Raw genomic sequence first — 19781 nt, forward strand, 5'->3', positions numbered from 1 at the left:
GCTGCTCGCCCCGTCCGGCAGGATGAGCGTGCCGAGGCGGCCGCCCGCCGGGAACGCCGGGACCTGCGGAACGGTGCTCGGTTTTCCAAGGCTTGGCAAGACGCGGCCGGAGCACCGCGGCCAGCCGGGCTCTGCGCTGCTGCACCCCTGGGATGCGGGAGCCGGGTGCCCCGCGGTGGGGGGTGCCGGCTCGGGGGAGGCACCATCCCATTTTGGGGCTTTGCATCCTCGGCAGAGCCGAGAGCTTTGCACGCCGCGTTCCTCCGAGATGCGTCCGCTGGATTTAGGGAGCGTTGGGGTGCGAGGACGGCTGCCTGGTGCCCCCGCTAACCCGCTCTCCCCCCCCAGGTGGACGCCAGAGCCATGGCGCGGCTGTTGGGCTACGTGGACCTGACCGACTCGGCCTTCGCTGCCGCCGTCCTCAGCATCGCCTTCAACCCGCTCTTCTGGAACGTGGTAAGAGCGGCTTTCGCCCCCCTTTGCCAGCCGCCCCGGGCGTCCCGCGCTGCAAAGCCGCCCCGGCGCCCCGTGCTGCAGCGGCGGACGCGGGGCCTGAGACGCCAGCTGGAACGTGCCACGTTGTTTCGACCGCGGAGCCGGCGTTTAGCGTAAAGAGCCTGAACAAGACGGTCCCGGATGTGGTCTCCGGGGGAAGAGACCGGCTTCAGCGCGAAGCTGCATAAAAGGGAAAGAAAAAAGCGCTTTATTGGCGTCCGCTGCTGCGCCTGCGGCTCGCGGGACGCCTGCGGCGGGGGAAGTAGCGCGGCTTTTGGGATGGAGAGCTTGGCTGCGGCGGAAGGAGGGGGACGGCCGACGCGGGGCCGTTTCCGCGCGGCGGCGGCGCTCGAAGAGCCGCGGCGGTGGCGGCAGGTGGCACTGCGAGACGTGCGGCGGGCCGCGGCGGCAGCGCTGCCTCGGTTGCAGCGAGGAGCCCGAGCAATTAGAGCTCTGGGGAGGTTAATGGGTGTCTAGATGTTTCCCCAGCTCGAAGGCTCCCGTGCCGAGGGACCGGCAGCCTTGAGCGAGCCCCCGCTGGCTGGTGCATTTTAGCAAGAACGGCCCCGGCTGTCCCTGGATGTTCCCTATCCTGCTGCCTTTCCCTCCTCCCATCCCTCTTTCCGTGTGACCAGTGTCCCCTGCCCGCGCCGTGCCACCAGCTCGTCCCTCTTTCTGCAAATCCCTGCAAGCTCCCGGCGTCTCGGGCTCTTCGATTGCCTCCCCGGCAGCCGAGCGTGGCCCTGCATCTGACATCTTAACCTCTCCCCATTCCCTGCCCGCAGGCGAGTGCTACGGGGGAGCCGCGAGTGTGCCCCCCCAGACGCCCAACGTCCCCCATGAGCCTGGCTCGGGGCTTCTCCTTTTCCCCCCTTTCTTCCTTCCTGCTGCTCCCTGGTCTCTGCGTTCCCGGGGAGCCCCGCACAGTGCCGGGCTCGGGTGACACCGGGGAAGCAGGACGGTGGGAGAAATTTCCTGCCCGCTGGTCACTAAATTAACCAACGCACAGGGGACGTTTCCAGGCTGGAAGTTTTGGAGCTTTCCCGCGCTGCCGGGGCAGGGAAGAGCGAGCGGCATCGCGGTGATGCTGGCGGTCTGATGTCCGCCCACACGCAAGCGGCCTTCAAGCAGGGAGGACACGACTTGCCGGTCCTTCCCTTGATTGGGAGCTCTTAAAAATTTATGACAGGCGTCACGGACTGATTGGGAAATGTCACGTCACGGTTGCCCGACGGGGGCTTGCTCTCCCCGTCGCCTCCGGTGACCCCCCCAACACCCCGGCATCTCGCAGGAGCTGCAGATTTAAAGTAGAGGGTTGGAATTAGGGCGACTTAGCACGATTTGAGAGCAAACAGACCCCCCGGCCCCCCAGCAGACCCACATGATTTTATTCCTCAGGGCTGCAGCTCCTCCTGCTCCGGGCGGCCGGGTCCCCGTTCCAGGCTGCCGCCGAGCGTTAAGATTAAGAAGGAGCTACGCAGCGCTCGGGCTGACACAGCCTGTCTCCTGATGGATGGGCACCTCTTCGTTCATTTATTTTTAATTTCCCTTCCTTGCTGCCGCCTTCGGAGGCTGGAGAAATCCACCGAGTGGATGGGAAGCTCTCGGGAAGGGGGGGTTGCAGACGCCGGCGGCCCGATTGCACCTACCTCTGACCGCTTCTTGCTAAACCCGGGGGAAGGGGGCTGGTGCCGGAGCCACGCGGAGCTGGGCCCCCCCAGGACTCCGGACCCCGCATCCGAGCCGCGAAAAACCCGGGGGTGATGTCTCGCGGGGGGATCTTGGCAGCTCCGTCTGTCTGCGGGGCTCCGTGGGGAGACGAAACGACAGGGGACGGAGGGGATGGAGGGGCCGGGGGCGGCAGGCAGGGCAGCAGCAGTCGGCTGGCACTTCAAGGGCCGTGCTCGGAGCGGGCTGTGTGCTGCACCGGTCTCTCCTGGCCCAAAAACTCTGCCGATCTGCGAGTTTTGGGGGTCCTCGTGCCCACAGCACGCTGCTGGCAGGAGCGGCGGAGCAGCCTCCAGCTGTCACTTGCAAAGCGCTTTGAGATGCTGTCGTAGAGGCCCCAGCGCTGATGATCAGCTGCTTATAGCAGGTGCTGGATCAAGAGCAGGGCTTGCAGCTACGCCGTGAGGCAGCTGCCTGGAGAAAGCGTTCGTCGCTGGGGTAAATCTGGGCTTGCGACGGAGGCTCGCATCCTCCCTCACATCTCTGGTTTTAAAATGTCACCGGCGGCTCCGATGCGTTTCATCCTTGGTGCTGGCGGGGGACGTGCGTTGTTCGTAATTGGGCTCTTTAGCAGGCAGCGAGCACTGTTTTCGTTTCCTGCAATACCTGCGAAAGAACAGGGGGTTGGTTTGGTTTTGTTTTTACCCTTTTCCCCCCAGCAACAGAATTTACCGGCAGGTTTATCCTGAGCCTCCCGCTCGGGCAGCCAGGGCTGCTGAGTGATGCTCTTGCGCCCGTCGGGAGCGTTCGGCCTCCGTTGTTTGGGCTAATTCTCCACAAACACCCCGGGATTTTGATTGCTATGAGTCAAACGGGTGCATAACAGTGCATCTGCCTGGCCGCTAAATTTAGCGATCCGGCCTGCGAGCACCGCGGCGATCCACGTAACAGGCACCGAAAGTGGGTCAGCGCCGGCCGGCGAGGCGGCCAGCAGCACCGGCGCCTGGAGGAAGAGCCGCAGCCTTCGGCCTCGGCCCGGCTCCATCCTCCGTGCGGCCTCATGGCATTTGCAGCCCTCCGCCGGCAAAAAGGGCGGCTGCAGCCCACCGCGGGGCTGGAAGCGCTGCAGCGGCGGCGGTCATCGGTGTGTCGAGCGCGGGAGGGTCTCAGCTTTCCTAATTACGATTCAAAAATAACCTGCGGGCGGCCAGCAGTCCTGCTAGGGTAAGGCAGCTCATGCACAAAGGATGAAAAAATACATTTAGGCTAAGAGTCTTGTTTTCATATGCATCGGAGGTTATTTATAGGCCCTGGAAGCGGTGAGAGGCCCTTTCCGCGCTGCCCTCCTCCTCCTCTGCCCTGCACGTTGCTGCGAAACGCTCTCTGCAGCCGCCAAGGTGCTGCTCAAAGCTGCTCGTCTATAAAATTGCAATTACATCCCACAGGACAAGGTGAAAATGCAACTGGAGGAGAAAAAGGAAGGATTATCCTTTACCTAGACGGGGAGGTGGGGGAGACGGCGAGGGCCTCCCGGGCCGCCTTGGCCCTTGGCTGCCGCTGGGCTGCCCCGACACGGGCTGCTGTGCTGAGGCAGTGCAGGGACCCGCGCTCGGCCGCGGCCGGGGGCTTGGGCTGAGCTGAGCCTGCGATAGCCGCGTGCACGGGGACCGGCGTCCGGCCTCGGCATGTGGGGATTGCTCCGGAGTGCCGGAGGCTCTGCGGGGCCGGGGCCGGCGCTGGGGATTCGTGGGGTGTGCACAGAGCCGGGAGCTGTGGGGTACCGACCCGAAAGCTCCCCCCGGCATCCTCAGCCCGGTTTGCCGTTCAGTACCGCTTCGTTCTCCCGTTGGCCAGGTGTCCCTGAGCTCCAGGACCCGCCGGGGGAGCAGGGACGTTGATTCCCCCAAAATAGCTGCAGAGGGTTTGCTTCGGCGTCGTTGCACAAACGCTTGCACGGGGCGCTTGTGGGTGAGCGCCTGCAGCCCGGAAGGTCCCGGAGCGCCGCTCCGATCCCCCCGAGCGGCCCCGTCCCGAGCAGCCCCTTCCCGAGCGCCCCGCTAGCAGCTGGCCTTCCCTTCTCTTAGAATGAGCCGCTTCGTGAGTGCTAAAATTGGAAATGGGAGCCACTGGAACAGAAAAATGCGCATTTCTCCCCCTTTCCCTTGATTGTAAAAAGGGGGCGAGAATGTATTTTTCCTCATTTTCTCTGTTTTTTTCCCCCTTGGTGAGCTCCAAAGAGGCATTTATTTCCCTGTGCTCAAGTGGCGACAGAAAATGGCTAGGAGCGGAGGTGCAGTCCTCCTTCTCTCCTCCTCCCGTATTGCGTCCCCGGTGACATAAGTAGCTGCAAATGGCCTTTGGCAGGAGCATGCCGCAGCCCTGCTATCTTGGGTGCAAAACGAGATAGTGCAGGCGCCTGATCGCGGCTGTGTTTTTGGAAGCTGGTGCTGATGTTGGTGTTGGTGGAGGACATCAGCTGCGGATGCAGGCTGGGAGGCCCAGGCGTGCACGCCGTCGTTAAACCCTCCTAATCCCCCAGCAAAGGCGGGGGGTCGGCAAGAGGAAGGCCACTGCAGCTCTTGATTTGCCCGTGCGTCGTTGCAATCACGAATCTCTTCGGTGCTTTACGCAGTTGTCTGCGTTTGGAAGTTTCTTGCCTTTTTTTCCCCCTTGCAAAATCGTTTTTGCTCCCTCTGCTTCCTCCTCCCGGCCGGGGACGATGCAGCGTGGGCTCCTTCCACGGGTCGCGGAGCGTCAGCAGCTGCTTTGTCTCGCCAAAGAGTTTTCCCTTGTAATCTGTGTAGGCACCTTCATTTTTGGTGCGATCCCTTTTGTACTTTTTGGAAGACAAGCAGACTGTGAGGAGCTAATTCCTCTGAGTGGGTGAAATGGAGACGGGTTTTAGCAATTTCCTCCGCGTTCGGCTTTGGGGGAAAGCCTGGCCGTCAGCGTTCGCCCAACACCTCCTTTGTTCGGTGGGAGGGTTGCTCATTATCTGGTTTGCGCTTCTCTCACAAAAGAAGCTGTAATTGTACCAGCTCCCTGCCATAAAAGCACAAAAAAGACATTTTCAGGGAAGGAAAAAGTCCTTGCAGCTCTGATGACCCTTTAGAGTAGTCCTGCCTGCTCTCCTCCCGCCTACCCTTTCTCCGGGACCGGGGTCTCCTGCCCGGCGCTGAGACATGCTGCGCTTGCCCCTTCCCCAGCGCGGTCTCGGCCTGGGACACGCGGCTCCCGTGGGTCTCACCTGCGGTGACTTTGTCCATAGCCTACAGGATCCTCCTGCCAAGCCAACGTGAGGAAAATACTTTTCCCCTCTTCCAGGAGCAGATATCTATCCAAGGGTCTCTCCCGAGGTGTTCCCTGCAGACAGGCGGTGGGTGGATGCTCCTCCAGGAGCACGGAGGAACCATCCTCATCCTCTTCACCTGCGGACAGGCAAGGCTGGACCCCTTCCCTGCTGGCAGGAGCACGGGACAAGCTCTCATTCGGTCTTTAAGCGTGACTGCCTCTGGCTTGAGCCGCTCCTTTGCTGTAGAAACCTCCTCTTGGGAAGGCAAAGTTGAGCTTCTTCCTCACCAGTGTTGCTGGGTGAAGAGTCTTTGCCCCCTTTTTTTTTCGGTGGAAGATTCTTGCTTAAGCAGGAGGGACCCAAAACCAACCCGGGTAGTGGGGCAAGCCTGGCTAGTCCTGCTAAGAGACAGAACGAGCACAGATGCTGTATAATACTTTTAACTACAAAACATTCCTATTAAGAAGCCTTTCCTGTTTATTTTTATCAGGACATTGTTTTAATGACTGCAGAGTTACTCATTTGATTCCCAAGGCTGGAGAGCAGAAATGAGTTAGTCTCGTTTCAAAACTTTTGTCTCGCAATCGTTTTCCGGAGACGGATGCTCTCGGACGCCCCAGCGAGCGCGTTGCCTAACCCGGGAGCGGTCACGGGCCGGCAGCATCGGTGCCCTGCGGGTGCTGTGGGCTTGTCACGAGCATCTTCGGTGGCAACGTGTGGGGACCGCAGCGCGCGTGGGGCTTGCTGAGGCCACCCCGGCTGCAAAGCCCCGGCACCGCTCCGGGCTCTGCAATGCTCCAGGCGTAGCAAACACCCCTTCATGCTCCTATGGTGAACATGGATGGAGCAAAGGACCATGAATGGGCTTGGGCATCATGCACGGGGCTTGCAGACGCTTCCCACCGCGTTGAACCTCGAGGCTTCGGGGAGCGCGGGAGCTCCCTCGCGCTCAGGTCACCCATTCGGGTGATGACTAATTGCTTGCTTGACTTTTGGGTTATGTTCCTTGCGCTGAACAAATAAATAAGGCACGTTGTTGCACCTGGTGCCTCCCATAACCGTCCCCAGAAACCCCATTTTTAATACCAACAAGCCCCAAGAGGGTTGGCTATTGTATTTAACCCTTCGGACTCTTATTACTAGTTTTACTTTGCTTTACACATTGGTCTAGTTGGCAGCTCCACATGCTCAGTACGGCTTAGACTGGTCTTGGGAGCCCAGAAGAAGTTTGAAGTGCTGGATAAAAAATTAAGCGCGTGCGGTTATTGCTGCATCCCCTTCCCAAAGACGCACAAGAAGACTTTCCCAAGCCAGCGTGCTGCTTGTTGTGCCGCCGGGTTCGAACATCTCATCCCCGGGGCCGGGAGAACAGGGCGGGCGGCTGCTCTCTTACATAAAGATCACGTTGTCCCTCGCTATTGTTGGCCGCTCGGACGACAGCAGCATCACAAACACTGGTGTCCTCGGCGCCGTGGGAAATGTTCCCCAGGGCGGGTTAGCAGGGAACATGCAACTCGATAGCTTGAACTTCAGCTGAACACCAAGAAAGGCAGCGGCCCTCGGGCCGCATTCTGCACTCCGCCGTGCAGCGAGGCCTCTTCTCCCGCGAACTCTCACCACGTTGCGAAGGGGTGTTGGGTTTCCATCGCATTTTGTGTTCTGCCAGGCCTATTTATTGTTTTCTCCCCCCCCAGCCCTCGCCGCCCCCATCCCGGGCTTTGGGAGGGTGCAGAGCAAGTACACGCTGTCCAGAAGGACGGGTGTGCTGGGCGTCCTCGCCGGCAGGCTTATTCCGCAGAATTAAAGCCTAATTTCACAAAAGGGCAGCGAGAGCGGCTATGGCTCTGGGAGAAGCAGACACGGTTTTGTGCACAGTTTGCAAATGGCCCAAGAGTTGCTGGCCTGGGACCGCAGGTCTCGGTCGTTATGATGCTACAGCCAATGATATAATTGTGCTGCTTTACTACCAAGCACAAAAATTACCAAGTGGGTTAGAATTAAACCGCTCATGTTTCCTCCCGCTGTGCCGTCGCTTGTCCTTGCGCTTGTTGTCTTTCTGTTTTTTAGGCAGGGCTTTAAAATGTTCCTAATCATCTCCCGTTTCACCTCTCGGCAACCCCGCCGCACGCTGTGCCTGCGCGACGCCGTCATTGTCTCTCCCCGCGTTAATTGTTGCGTGTAATTGCGACCTGCTGCCGGACGCGGTCTTGCCGCATGAGAAAGAGGGATGCTAATGAAGAACATTGGGTACCGCGGTCCGGGAGAGCAAGGCGCGCCTCGCCGGGACGCGTACTTGGCGTACTGTTATTGCCAGCCCGGCTAGAAACGGTGTTTCTGTCTCTCGTCGGTCGCTGGCTAATGATTGTAATTTTTACTTGCTGAGAAACTCGGGCTATAATGGACTTCATTAACGGGTACATGAGATGCTACCAGACCTGCATTAGAGGCAGAGGAAGAAAACAACCCCTGCGTGGAGGCAATTTTATTATTTATTTGTAGCAATAGGAGTGATCCTGAATTAGTATCGCATTCGGCTGTATGGCTAATGAGCTGGGCAGAGCTGGAATCCGAGCAGACCTATTAAGGCAAACAAACCGCAGAGATGATGCCCGGGTCTGAAAAGCTGCCCGCGGGCTGCAGACGATCCCAGGCTGCGCCGGGCCGGCTCGGCGGCTTTGCCTTGCCTTCGCGCGGCCCCTTCCCTCTCCCCACCTCCCGGTGCTTCGGTACCCTGGCAGAGCTGGAACATCCCGTTTAATCTTTAAGGCTGCAGAGCCAAAGCGTTTCCGTTCCCACGCGCCACGTCTGCTTTAGGAATTGCCCCACGTGAAATACGGGGGCACCCGGCCCCGCTTTCCGGGGGAGCGCAGAACCTGTTCAGAGCCCGACTCAAACACGGGGCGTGTGGGAAAGCAAAAAGCCAGCGGAGTCAGCCGGCATCTCCCGCGTGGTGCTCTAAGAGTCTCTTTGCAATGACCAGAGGCATCAAGAAATGTCAAAGTCTTCAGATCACCTCAATCCCCTTTTACCTGGAACCAGGGAAGAGCCGTGTCGCTCCAGCAAGAAGTTAATTTTTACAGAGGATGCATTTGCTGAAGAACTGTCTGTTTTTATTCCAGCTGAAATAACTGGGTTTTATCTGCCCAGTCTTATTTGCAACTGTGTTAGTGATTTCAAGTGCAGATTCGCAGCGACAATTGGAAAGCTTTGAAAAGCAGGATGGATGCTTTGTACCCAAGATAGAAAGCTTTGTCCCTGCCTTTAAAACCGAGCCCAAGACACTGAAGTCTGCGGTGGATTCGGAGGGACTTGACCTCAGCGCCGTGGATCAGCTGTCAGAAGCGGGGCCTGATTTGGAAATAACGCAACAGAGTGGAGGCGATAAAATAGAAGGGAAGTCTTAAAAAAAGAGCCGCGTTCCCTGCCTGGTAACGTGGCATTTGTGCCGAGCGCTTGCTGACAGCGTGGCGCAGCAAAGTGCCTCTCTTTGTGCATCGACGCCAGTTCAAACACCGTCAGGGCTGTTGTTGGATCGCTCTGTTTGGAAACGGGTCTTCTGGGTAGACGGCCTGTTTCGGGCGAGCGCCCGCACGCGTGCGGCACGTCAGCACCTCGCCCTGGCTTTGCTTTCTTAGGGTTTGCAGGAACAAGAGCGATGGGGGGGAGCAAATTCGGGGTGAGACATGGGCAGATATCTAAAGCACTTGACCGTCTGACACGCTTCTGATTGCTTCCAGTTGACTGGAGAAGGTGGCTGCTATGAGGATGCATGAGCAAAAGCAGACCTGCTTTGATCGGGGAGATGGTTTGGGCCTCAAGAAGCATAGGAAAATACCCGATTTGGGGGTTTCTGTCTTGGCTTGGTTGGAGCTGTGTGCAGCGGGGAGCACACTGCACCCCAAGTCATCTGAACGTGGGAGATGAGAGAAGGGAACCATCCAAGATGCTGCGGGACGAAGTGCTTCACTGTCCCGCAACAGAAGAGCTCTTCTGGCAGCAACCGGCAGCTCTTGGCTCTGCAACAAGCCCCAGCTCCTCGTGCGGGCGCAGTCCGTGCCTTGCCCTGCTCTCCTGGGACGTTGTCTCATCGGATTAACCGGATCAGAGCTGGGCTGGAGGGCCGCAACCAAACAGGAGGTCTGCTGTGACCACCCAGGCTGGTTTCTCGTGGCGGGAGGAAAATTAACCAACGTAGCTCGTTCTGGGTTTCTCCAAATCACCCACCTCCAGCTCCCAGCTCTTCTGACGTAAACCGTGAGCTCCCGGCTGCGAGGAGAAACTGGTTTGTTCAGATTTTGTGTTGGAAATTGCTGGCCAGTGCGAGCCCCTGCTCTGCATCGGGTGTGTTTTTATGGAAGAGGAAAGGATCCGGCTCATGGAAGATTCACAGGCCCCGGCTGCCGCGGTGAGCTTCAAGCAGGGGCATGTTTTCATTGCAGCCCGCTAATGAGATGGTGCTTGGACAAATCACATAAACACTATTAGAGAAATGAAATTTATTATCTAGCTGTTCATCATGAGTGGATTCAAGGTAAAGACTGGTGCGGAAGCCATCTCGAGGGACTGCTCTGAGGTGAAGTGTACCCAGTCCTTACGAAACCCTCCTCTGTTTACCCGCCGGCTTGTTTTGCTCGCCCAGCTCCAGGCCCTGAGCCGAGGTGACCTGTGCCATCTCGGGGCAGCTGCTTTCCCCGGGGAGGGATGCAGGGTGGGTTTTTAAGGCGACGTTCCTGCGTGGTTGAGGCAGGCTGGGGTTTCTGCAACGCTCTCCTTCCACGTCCGGGTAAGCGGAGTCGCTCCTCTCCCGCGCTGAAGTCCTCTCCGGGGAAGTAGCGCTAGAAGCAGCACTTGAGCTTTGATCCCTTCCTCTCCAGCCTCTGCCGTCGGAGACGGGCAGCCCGGCAGCGAGGGCCGTGGCACGCGGGCTCCTTCCAGTGCCGCCGAGGCACGAGCAGAGCGGGGGTCCCGCCACCCGCCGAGCCACGAGACCCCCAGCTCTTCATGGGCCGGGGGAAAAGGCGGTTTTGGGGAGAAGCCCCACCCGTGCTTTTTGCTCCTTTCTCTCTTTCTATGTTCCCGTTTTTTTGCAAGCTTTGGGGCTTTCCAGACCTCCTGTTCAGCTCAGGTAGCCTGCGAAGGTGCGTTTTCGTTCCTCCCTGGTGCCTGCTGCCGGGGTCCGTTGCTGCCTTTGCCGAGAGCGAGTGACCAAACCGCACGTCCAGAGCCCGCGAAAGGCAATGCAGAAGCCGGCCAGGAGTTAAATTCCCGTCCTGCTTTCGGAGCTCTGGGAGCCGTTTGCAGCTGTGCCCGAGTTAAGCCTGTCCGCTCGCCCGGCGCTTGCTGGCAGCCGTTATTTCCAGCGTGCGCAGAGGGGCAACGCGGCACCGCACGGAGGAGCGCGGCTGAGAACCGACAGCTCATAGCACCTAAGAGGGCCGTGGATGGGAGGATGGGAGGGACCGCTGTTAAAAGCCGTAAGAGGGGAGACATCCTTCGCCTCATGCACGTGCAAAAACAGGGTGGATCAGGCCTCGTGGCTCTGCCGTCCTCTGGGCTCGAGCACCGCCGGCATCCGCAAAGCTTCGGGCATCGCGTCAGGCGCGAGGGAGCCTGGCCCCAAAGCCAGGAACGTGACCCAGGTGAGGTGACGGCTAATTGCTGCAGCGAGGCGAGGGCTGCTTAAGCAGCTAATTAATTCCTCCTAATCAGCCCTGGATCTGTTGAAAACTGCACGGCATTATCTCCTCTGCTGCAACACCTTGGTAATCCCTGCCCGAGTGGCCTTCGCCGAGAACATATTTAAATAAACTCAATAGAGATTTCAGACAGATAGCAACTATAATTACCAGCTTGTACAAATTAAACCGCGGTTTGTTCTGTTCTTTTTCTCCTGCCTTCGCTGCCCAGAGCTCCTGCTAATCATGTTCCCGCTGCCAGCGGCACGCCGCTCCCCGGGGCGCTTCGGCACATGCCTGCGGAGAGCCCGTGCCGGCCGCCGGCGAGCTGCGGGAGCAGCCCCGTGCTCTGGCTTCGGAGCGTTTGGAAAGGGGAAAATAGGGTGTGCGGCCCCTGCTCCGTCGTTGCTTCCCCTCTCCCGCTCTCTGCATGGCTCCCGCGAGGGCCGCGGGGAGCTTCGGTGCTCGGGCCCATCCGTTTCCTCCCCATCCTCTAGATAAATGCAAGAGCTTGGCGCAAGGTCCTTTCCTGGCGCCCGAGCAGGGCCAGGCGGAGGGGAGCATCCTTCCACTTCAACGTGGGATTCTAGGGAATTGGAGAAAAAAATGGGTTTTTCATGATGGGGGAACGATGCGGGTGAAATCAGGGCCACATCATGTCTCCTGCTCTTCCACCGGGTTAAGAGCTCGCCGGGGTGAGCCGCCGCGGCGGGAGCATCCGCGCTGGCCCGAGGGCAGGTTTCTCCTGCCCGGCACCCACCGTTGGGGCAGGACACACACATGGGGGTCTAGGAGAAGGCTGGACTGAAGGAGAAGGGGGAAAAGTTTGCTTTTGTGTCTTAAAGGATTGGAGTCCAGGCTGGATTATCTGCGTCCACAGCTCACCCCACCCCGGTGCATCCTGGTGCGAGCGGGGCGGAGGTGGCCGGGGAGCCAGTGCTTCCTCTGGGATTTTCATGGCATTTTTGAGCTGGGGACCAGGCTGCTACAAGGATGAGGTCTGGGGGACAGTGCAGGGACACAGGTCCCAGTCAGGAAACAGCCCTGGTCTGGGCACGTGGCGATGGATTCCCACCAGCCCCTTTGGGCAACAGACCTGCTCCTGGCCCTAATCAGAGATAAAAGGAGAAAGCGCAAGCCCATATTTACATGCCTTCCTCATCTCCCCTTGCAAATAGCCCTGCTGAGGGTTATTAATAACCCGGCTTGCTGCAGCCGAGCTCGTGGCTTGGTCTGCCCCACAGCTGGCCATGTCCTGGCCACGACCGTGGCCTGCCTGCAGCTGAACGTGGAGTTTGACATCTTTCCTAACGCACCCCATGGATAATCCTGACCAAGGATCTTGCTGCCAGCAGTTTGCCCCACGCAGAAGCATCCCAGATCTGGGCACCCATCCCTGCTCCAGGGCTCGTAGCGCAGAGCATCGCCCCAAGCAGGAGACGGTCCTGCCCTGCAGCCGCACCGATGCAAGTTGAAACGCCCATCCGCAGAGCGCGGGACGTCCAGGACACGGATGCCGTTTCTCCCCTCAGCCCGTGCCTCAGTTTCCCCTGGGGAAGCAGGCGCTGCTAATCCACCGGCCGCGAGGCCGAGCTCCCGTGGGCGCTACGGCAGTGGTGCGACGCGAGGACGCGGACGGGCTCATCAGCGTAGCGATGGTGAGCAGCTCCCGAAGCGGAGCCGGGGGGATCTGGTTTCACTGCCCACCTCTGGGGCGAGGCCGATGTAAAAATGGAACCGCGCAAAATAGACCAGCGTCTCCATTTCAGAGCAAATTAAAATGTAGCGTGTTTAAAAGCCGGCTTCCTTGGACGGCAGGCAAAAAAAAGAAAAAAAGAAAAATCAATTTCCCTGAAGCAAACACTAAATATTAATGAGGGGATATTGCCTGCCATGCATGCACAAAGCCGTGAAGAGCGTTTCCCGCTGATCCGCCGCGGAGACAAGTCGGTGAGGTGAAAATGCTTCTCGAAGGGGTATTCGGGGCAACTTCCCGGGGCGGCTCGGGAAGGTTCGCGCAGCCCCAAAAGACGGGAAAACACCACACGCCGCCTCCTTCGTCGCGGGGAGGCCACCGGGGACGGGCACTGCCGCTTTCGTTCTGCTTACGCACTTGCCCGGCGCTCGGGGAAACGGCTCGGGGCGATTACACGGCGATCGCGGCCGCGTTGCGTGGGAGCGATTCGGCCCCGGCGCTGCGAGACGCCCTGCCGAGCGCGGCACCCCGGAGCCCGGCCTGGCCGCCGCTGGGCGAGCTGCTTTAATAACGAGCATTGGGGAAAATATTAAGTGTATATATATATATATGTACTTGCAGCCATCACCAGGTTTCCTAAAGTGAAAGCACAGAACTGGGAGTTTGGGGAAAATAGGAGAATTTCTCCTATTTTGACCCTTGGGTAAGTCCTGAAACTTCTTATCAACTCCGTTTGCAAACGGGGAGGAGAGGAGCGTGCCGGTGCTGTCCCCGCGTCGGGATGCTGCCGGTATCTGCTGCGGTGCTCCGGCCCCTTCAAAGGCTGCCGAAGTCATTCTGCATCCGTCACGCGATAAATAAAAAAACCGCACACGTTTTCTTCTCATTTTCTAAAAATACAGAGCTGGCTGCTTAGCCAGAGGTCGAATGAGAGCTAATATTAGCCAGAAGTGCCTAAAATTAGCAAACCGGAACCGCGCCAGAGCTAATGCGTCGCTCAAGGACGAGCATTGGGACTGGATCCGATTAATTGCCGTGAGCTGCGGCGCGGCGCTGAGCCCCGCTCTCCCCTTGGCAGGGCGGGATGCGTCCCCGCTCCGCCGGGATTTGGGGTCTCCCCGCCGCAATATGCGTTTCTGCAGTCCGGTGCCCCTCCGACGCGGCACGCATCCCACCCCCGGCCGCGAGCCTTCGCGCCGCGCTCCCGCCAGCACAATTCCCAGGGAACTGGGGAATTTGTATAACTAAGCGGCATGTGGCTGCGTTTCCCCCCGCCGTGACTCAGCCACCTGTGTGGTCACTTCTTTCGCTTTCCAGAGGTGGCAACTCACCCCGTCTCCCTTTTTCCACTTTCTCTCCAGCAGCGGCTCCCATTTTAGCAGCAGCATGACGCACGATGTTTTAAATTCAATTTAGAATGCAAACCATTTATACCAGCCAGGAAAAGGCAACGAAGCAGCGCTCTCTGTCATGAGTGGCTTTGTAATTTCAGAGCAATCATTGCATAACTAATTGAATCAGCCCTCGGCATGTGAAATCAGTGCCCTGCTTATCGGCGGCTTTCATCGCTTCCCCTCCCGACGCCAGCAGCCCCCTCCGCCCGCGGCGCTTGGCTTTTGCATCAGCCTGGGAAGAGAGTGGTACCCGCAAAGTCGCCTCTCGCTGCTTAAATAGAGCTAACAAATTGCCGAGCGCGTTTGGGGTAGATGGATGGGGACCGGGGATGCACACGAACGGCCACCCCAGCTCCGCGCGTGTGAGCCAAGCACGGTCGCAGCTGATGAAGCAGCAGCTGGGTCCGAGCTGGGAATTCACCCCGGGATGCTCCACTGCCTCCCTCCTCCCACCCCGTGGCCCGGGTGTGCTCCACACCTGCGCTGCCTGGATTTAGGCCTAATGCAGAGCACCTGGGATGGAGCCTGGCCGAGGAGATAAATACAGCTGCAAGCCCAGCTGGGGGAAGCCCACTGGTTTTAGGGAGTCTGGTCGGGTTGGGAGTGAGGGCTTTGCCCTTGGTGAGCTGGGCTGGTGCAGTCCAGTGGTTTTGGGGACTGGCTGCAGCCGCCTGCCTGCACCAACGTCCCAGGGCGAGGGGGTCCCTCTCCGGGCAGGCTCCACCTGCATCCCTGCAGACCCCGCGATGGGCGCGAGCGGAGATGCCGCTCGCCTCTCCGGGGCTGTAGCTGGGCTGCGGCGCATAGAGGTGGCCCCGCAGAGGCAGGTGAGGTGCAGACACCCCCTCGATGGCTAAAATAGCTGAGCACCGGCGAAGGCTGGCCGACTCAGCGTGCCCGAGCTGGATCGGTGCTCTGTGCCAAGCCGGCTGATGGGGGCTCAGAGGAGCACTGGGGGGCCCCTGCCAGCGCTGATGCCCACAGCTGGATGCAGAAGAGCACATCTGTCTACAGCCTCCGCATCCCTGCTCCCATGTCCAAGCACTGCGCAGAAGCCTGGAAAATTGGACCTGGGTGTCCCCATGGTCCATCCCCACCCTGGGATCCGCTTTCCTCTCTCCTCCCAGGAGAGCAGCCCCGGCCTCCGTTGCAGCTTGGGCCCTGTTGGACACATCTTGTCCAAACCAGATGTTCCCAGTTCCTCCGTGCCGGGGTTTTGCCTCGGGCCGTGCCACGTCCGTGGCTGCTGCTGCTTTCCCACGGCGTCTCGCGTGAAGGCCGCGTGCCCGGCCAGGACCGCGCTCCTCGGGCGGCAGCATCCCGGCGCCTCCACCCACCGCTCTGCTTTTCCGTTGTCTCCTCAGGTAGCCAGATGGGAGCACAAAACGCGAGCGCTCAGCCGAGCCCTGGGCTCGCCACACGCCGCCTGCTACTGCCTGGGCACCGTCATCCTGCTGCTGAACTGCGTGCGGAGCCACTGGTAAGGAGCTGGGATGCCGGGATGCCGGGAGCGGCCGTGCGCTCCTCCGCACCGGGAGAGCTGCGGCAGGGAGAGCGCCGCGAAGGGTCGCAGCTTTTCGGCTCTGGTCCCTTGAGGCTGTTCCCCTGCCCTGCTTGCAGCCCGGGGGCCGGGAAGGCTGTTTGCATGGGAGGGATCGTATGCAACAGTGGAATTTTTTTTTTCTTTCGTAAAAATCAGAAAAATAGTTAAGCCTGTTTTTTAGCAAGCTGCCGAGTTTCCTGTGCAGAAGAGCAGGGATTATCTGAGCACTTAGCAGCAGTCTCTTTAAATGCTTATCTGCGCTCTGTTTAAATATGACCTGTGCGAGCTCCGTGGCGGCGTGCGACTGATGCGCCATATGCCCTGGGAATACGGCCTTTGACGCGCTAAGTGCAGCGAAGGGGTTTACTGCAGAAGACTTCCTCAATGCCAGCAATTTGTCTGCGATCTGATAGGTTTTTATCTCCAGCGCTGCTAGCAGAGGCAGACTCGGAGTAAATTCCCCGATTCAATTACGCCAGGGTCAGAGCTAATGGGTTGTTTAGTGCGTTGGGTAATTTCCCAGGCACAGGGAGCTCAGGTTGGAATTTGCACACGTATTTTGGAGCTTTGCCTTCCTGTGAGCGGCACCGAGACCTGCCCTCGCCCCTCCGCGCTTGCCGCTGCCGGTTGCAGGGACTGTACGAAATTTGCCGTGAATGCGGCCGTAATCGGCGGGGGCAGCGCGCGGGGCATGTGCGCGTGTGGCTCGTGTCGCGGTGACACGGCGTGCTGCGCTGTCGCTGCGGAGCCGCTCAGCAGGCTGCTGCAGCCGCGGCGGACGCTTGTTCACTGGGGAGCGATGCAAAGCCTTTCACCTGTGGGTTTTTTTTTAATTAAACCCGTGGCTGGTGGAATGGCAGTCCTGGTTTCCAGGAGCTCGGCTTGCTCCTGCCGGCCTCCTGGGTCAGCACGGCGAGGTGCCGCTGGAGCGGCGCGTGGTGGGAGAGCGGTTTGGGGAAAGGCAAACCGAGCATCCCCCTGTCCCGGCACTGTGCGTTACGCTTTCCCCACTGGCTCCTCGGTGCCCTACCAGGGCTGCCACCGCCGGCTGCGCTGATGTCACGAGTTTGTGAGTGCTCATTGCTGGGTGTGAGCCTCGCTCGGAGGCAGCTCTGCCCTGCGTCAGGGCAGCAAGGTCGGCCCAGGGGGCTGGGAGAGCCCCACCGGCCCCCTGGTTCTGGAGGGGGCAGCTCACCTCCCACGGAGCATGGGTGAGCCGCCCCCTCACCCCGATGGACCCTTTTGGGGGACTATTGCAACGCGGAGCTTATTTTGCCTGGGCGTTGCAGCACGGTTGCGTTATCCCTGGTCCCTGAGTTGCACCGAGTGATGCTCAGGAGGCTGCTGGAGCAAGGCAAGTCCGGAGCTGAGAGTGCAGGGATGGTTTCGGGATGGTCCTTAGAGGAGCCCCTGCCCTGCAACACGCCTGGGAAACCCAGCTTCCCGGTGGGCATGGGGCGGCAGCCCCCGGGGCTCCTCGCTGCAGCCTGGACCGGCGGCCAGCTGCGGAGCCGGGGTGCACGGTGTCCTTCGCTACCCCGCTCTCCTCTTATTCTGCGCCTCGCTCGTGCTCGAGCGTGTGGAGGAGGGCGAGCTCTGCGCTCCCGGGCCGGCGGCAGCGAGCAGCCAGCGCCTCCGCCCCCAGCCGCCGCGATGCAGCCTTTAAAGCTCCTCTTTGCGCCCGCTGGGGCCTCTTGCGTGGGTGGGGGCTGCCGGGGCGCGATGGAGGAGCCCGCGGGATGCCTCTTGCTCTTAAAAACCTGCTTCCTTTTTTTCCTTTCTTTTTAAAACGCCCTTTTGAAAGACTCCAAGCTGGGGGAGGAGGGGAGGGGAGAACAAGCAGAGACTTGGCGCATGGGGTGACGTCCCTGCCGAAAACTCGCAGGCGGCGGGGCCACGTGCTCCGGCCGCCCCGGCACCTTCCTCCGGCCCAGCCCAGGACCGCGGCGGCCCCGTGCAGGGTTTTCCGCAAACGGGTGACTTGGGGGAAGCAGAGGGCTATCATGCGCTCATTAGGCAATTAGCTGCTTCCCAGCCCTGAGCTTCGTTATCAGCCACGGCTCATTTCTGAGAAGCAATCCAGAGCGACCTGTGACCGGAGGGGACCTGCTTGGTCGCCTGCAGTTGACGAGCATCCTTAATTGCTTCAGTGCGACGCTTGTTTTCGCTGCAATCGTGTTCTTCCTGCAAAAAGCAGGGCGCTCCTATCGCCGAGCCCCTTATCTGGGAAAACAATTTCCGAACTCTTGAACTGCCTGAGCCACGTTTGCTACCCCAGAGCTTTATGGTTTTTATCTATGTGACATGGGACACGACAACCTTTGCCGTCCTCCAGATCTGCGTCCAGTGTCGCGCTGTGCCGCGTCAGCCAAGCTGCCGATAGCTGCTGCCGGCCGCGTCGCGATGCCGCTGCCGCTCTGAGCCGAGCTGGGCTCCCCTTGGCAGCGCGCTTGCAGGCTTCAGTCTCGGGTCTGGCACGTGCAGGTGCGGTTCGTGTTAAGCTTAGGGACTTGCTATCTTCGAGGCATGGGAGCGTTTCCCTGAGCTGGAAAGCAGCACTGCGTACATGCCCCTGCAGCGGGGTTTGCCGAGGAACTTCTGGAATTGCATTTTTCTCCGATGTTAAGTTGCACCGGGAACGAGCGCGGTGTGACGGGCTCAGGTGTGACCCCCGGCAGGGAAGGCGGCCGGCTCCTCGGCGCGGGGAGCTGTGCTGTGCCCGGCGCGGCTGTCCCGGCCCGGGGTGGAAGGGGGCTGGCGGCAGTGCCAGAGGGCGAATATCCCATGGACTTCAAGGAAACGGTGAACATGCAGCAGTGCAAGCTCGCGACGGGAACCTGGCATGGCCCGAAAGAGCCAGCCGGGAGAGGGAGCCGGGCAGCGCAGCTGCAAACGGCTCCAAACTGACCTAAAAAACATGCAAACCGGCAGCAGAGCACAGCCGTTATTGGCGAAAGAAGCTGTGAAGATGATGACCAGGACAGCAATCGCTGGTATCGGCAGGGCAATTTTAAGGTTTTTGTTGGTGTTTTTAAATAAACAGTTCTTCTATTGCAGCACGCTGGTGACGGCGTTTGCCGCTGGGAGCTGTTGGACAGTTTACCCCAGTTGCCTGCTTTGGCCAAGAGGAACAAAAGAGCCCAAAACGGGGGCGAGACCGCCGGCGCTGGCCCCCTGCTCCCCGTGCCCCACTTTCGGGGACGGGCAGAGGGAGCAGCGACCGCCGACGTCTTTGTGCTCCTCGGTGGTGCAAAGGGGTTGCGAAACGCGGCGGCTGCGGTTCCCCCGAGTGCCTCGGCCCCTCTGTGAGCTGGGGAGAGCTGCAGCAAAGCCGGGTTTGCTGCGTGCCGCGGTGACCGTGCAGCTCTCCATGCGAACCACCACTGTGGCGAGGGGGACGGCCAGTGCCTGGTCCTGCCCCGGGACGGCACGGCGCTCCGGGTGCACGGCAGCTCCCGGGTGCCGGAGTCGTCGGAGCCGCCGGCAGCTCCATGCTGCCTGTGTGGCCCAACATCGCAAATGCTTAAAGCTTTATTCACCGCTTCTGCAAACTCCTGCGCACATCATGTTTAATGCAAACAGAGAGTGTGTTTGGGAAGATATAAAGCATTACCAGAGGGGAAGACGGTGCATTATCTCCATGCAAACACCTCCCTCTCTAGCTGGGAGCCAAGCAGCGGGGGAGCGAGCTGTGCTGGTGGGGGTAACCAGTGCAGCACTATCCAGGCATGGAAGGGAAGGACGGGATCATCTGGAGCAGGGAGGAGACTCTGCCAAAACAACCCGCGTCACGTGCTGCTTGCACAACCTCCCAGCCTGGTTCACGGTCATCCAGTTCACATTCCCGAAGCCGCCTCGGCCCTTGTGCTCCGAGGCGGAGGCAGGTCGCTGGCATAAATTAGCGCAGCCTCAAGGATGCAAGCGATGAGCCCTGCGCAGGCGGAGCGCAAAGCAGCCTCGGCGCCGGGCTCCGGCTGCGCCCCGCTCTGCTCGGCCGGGGCGGGGAGCCAGGCAGGCT

General features: G+C 60.0%; 1 protein-coding gene across 2 annotated transcripts in view; it reads left to right on the forward strand.

Annotated features, from left to right (window-relative positions):
• The window catches only part of PEMT (phosphatidylethanolamine N-methyltransferase), a 32309-nt gene that overhangs the window by 1903 nt on the left and 10625 nt on the right, over nt 1-19781 (forward strand). For both annotated transcript variants that reach the window (XM_064520101.1, XM_064520102.1), the window contains exons 2-3: nt 349-456; nt 15585-15700. In XM_064520101.1, the coding sequence (XP_064376171.1) occupies nt 349-456; nt 15585-15700 (224 nt within the window). The remainder of the gene's footprint in view (nt 1-348; nt 457-15584; nt 15701-19781) is intronic.

This window comes from Dromaius novaehollandiae, chromosome 14 (assembly GCF_036370855.1).
Source record: "Dromaius novaehollandiae isolate bDroNov1 chromosome 14, bDroNov1.hap1, whole genome shotgun sequence".
Classification (NCBI taxonomy): Eukaryota; Metazoa; Chordata; class Aves; order Casuariiformes; family Dromaiidae; genus Dromaius; species Dromaius novaehollandiae.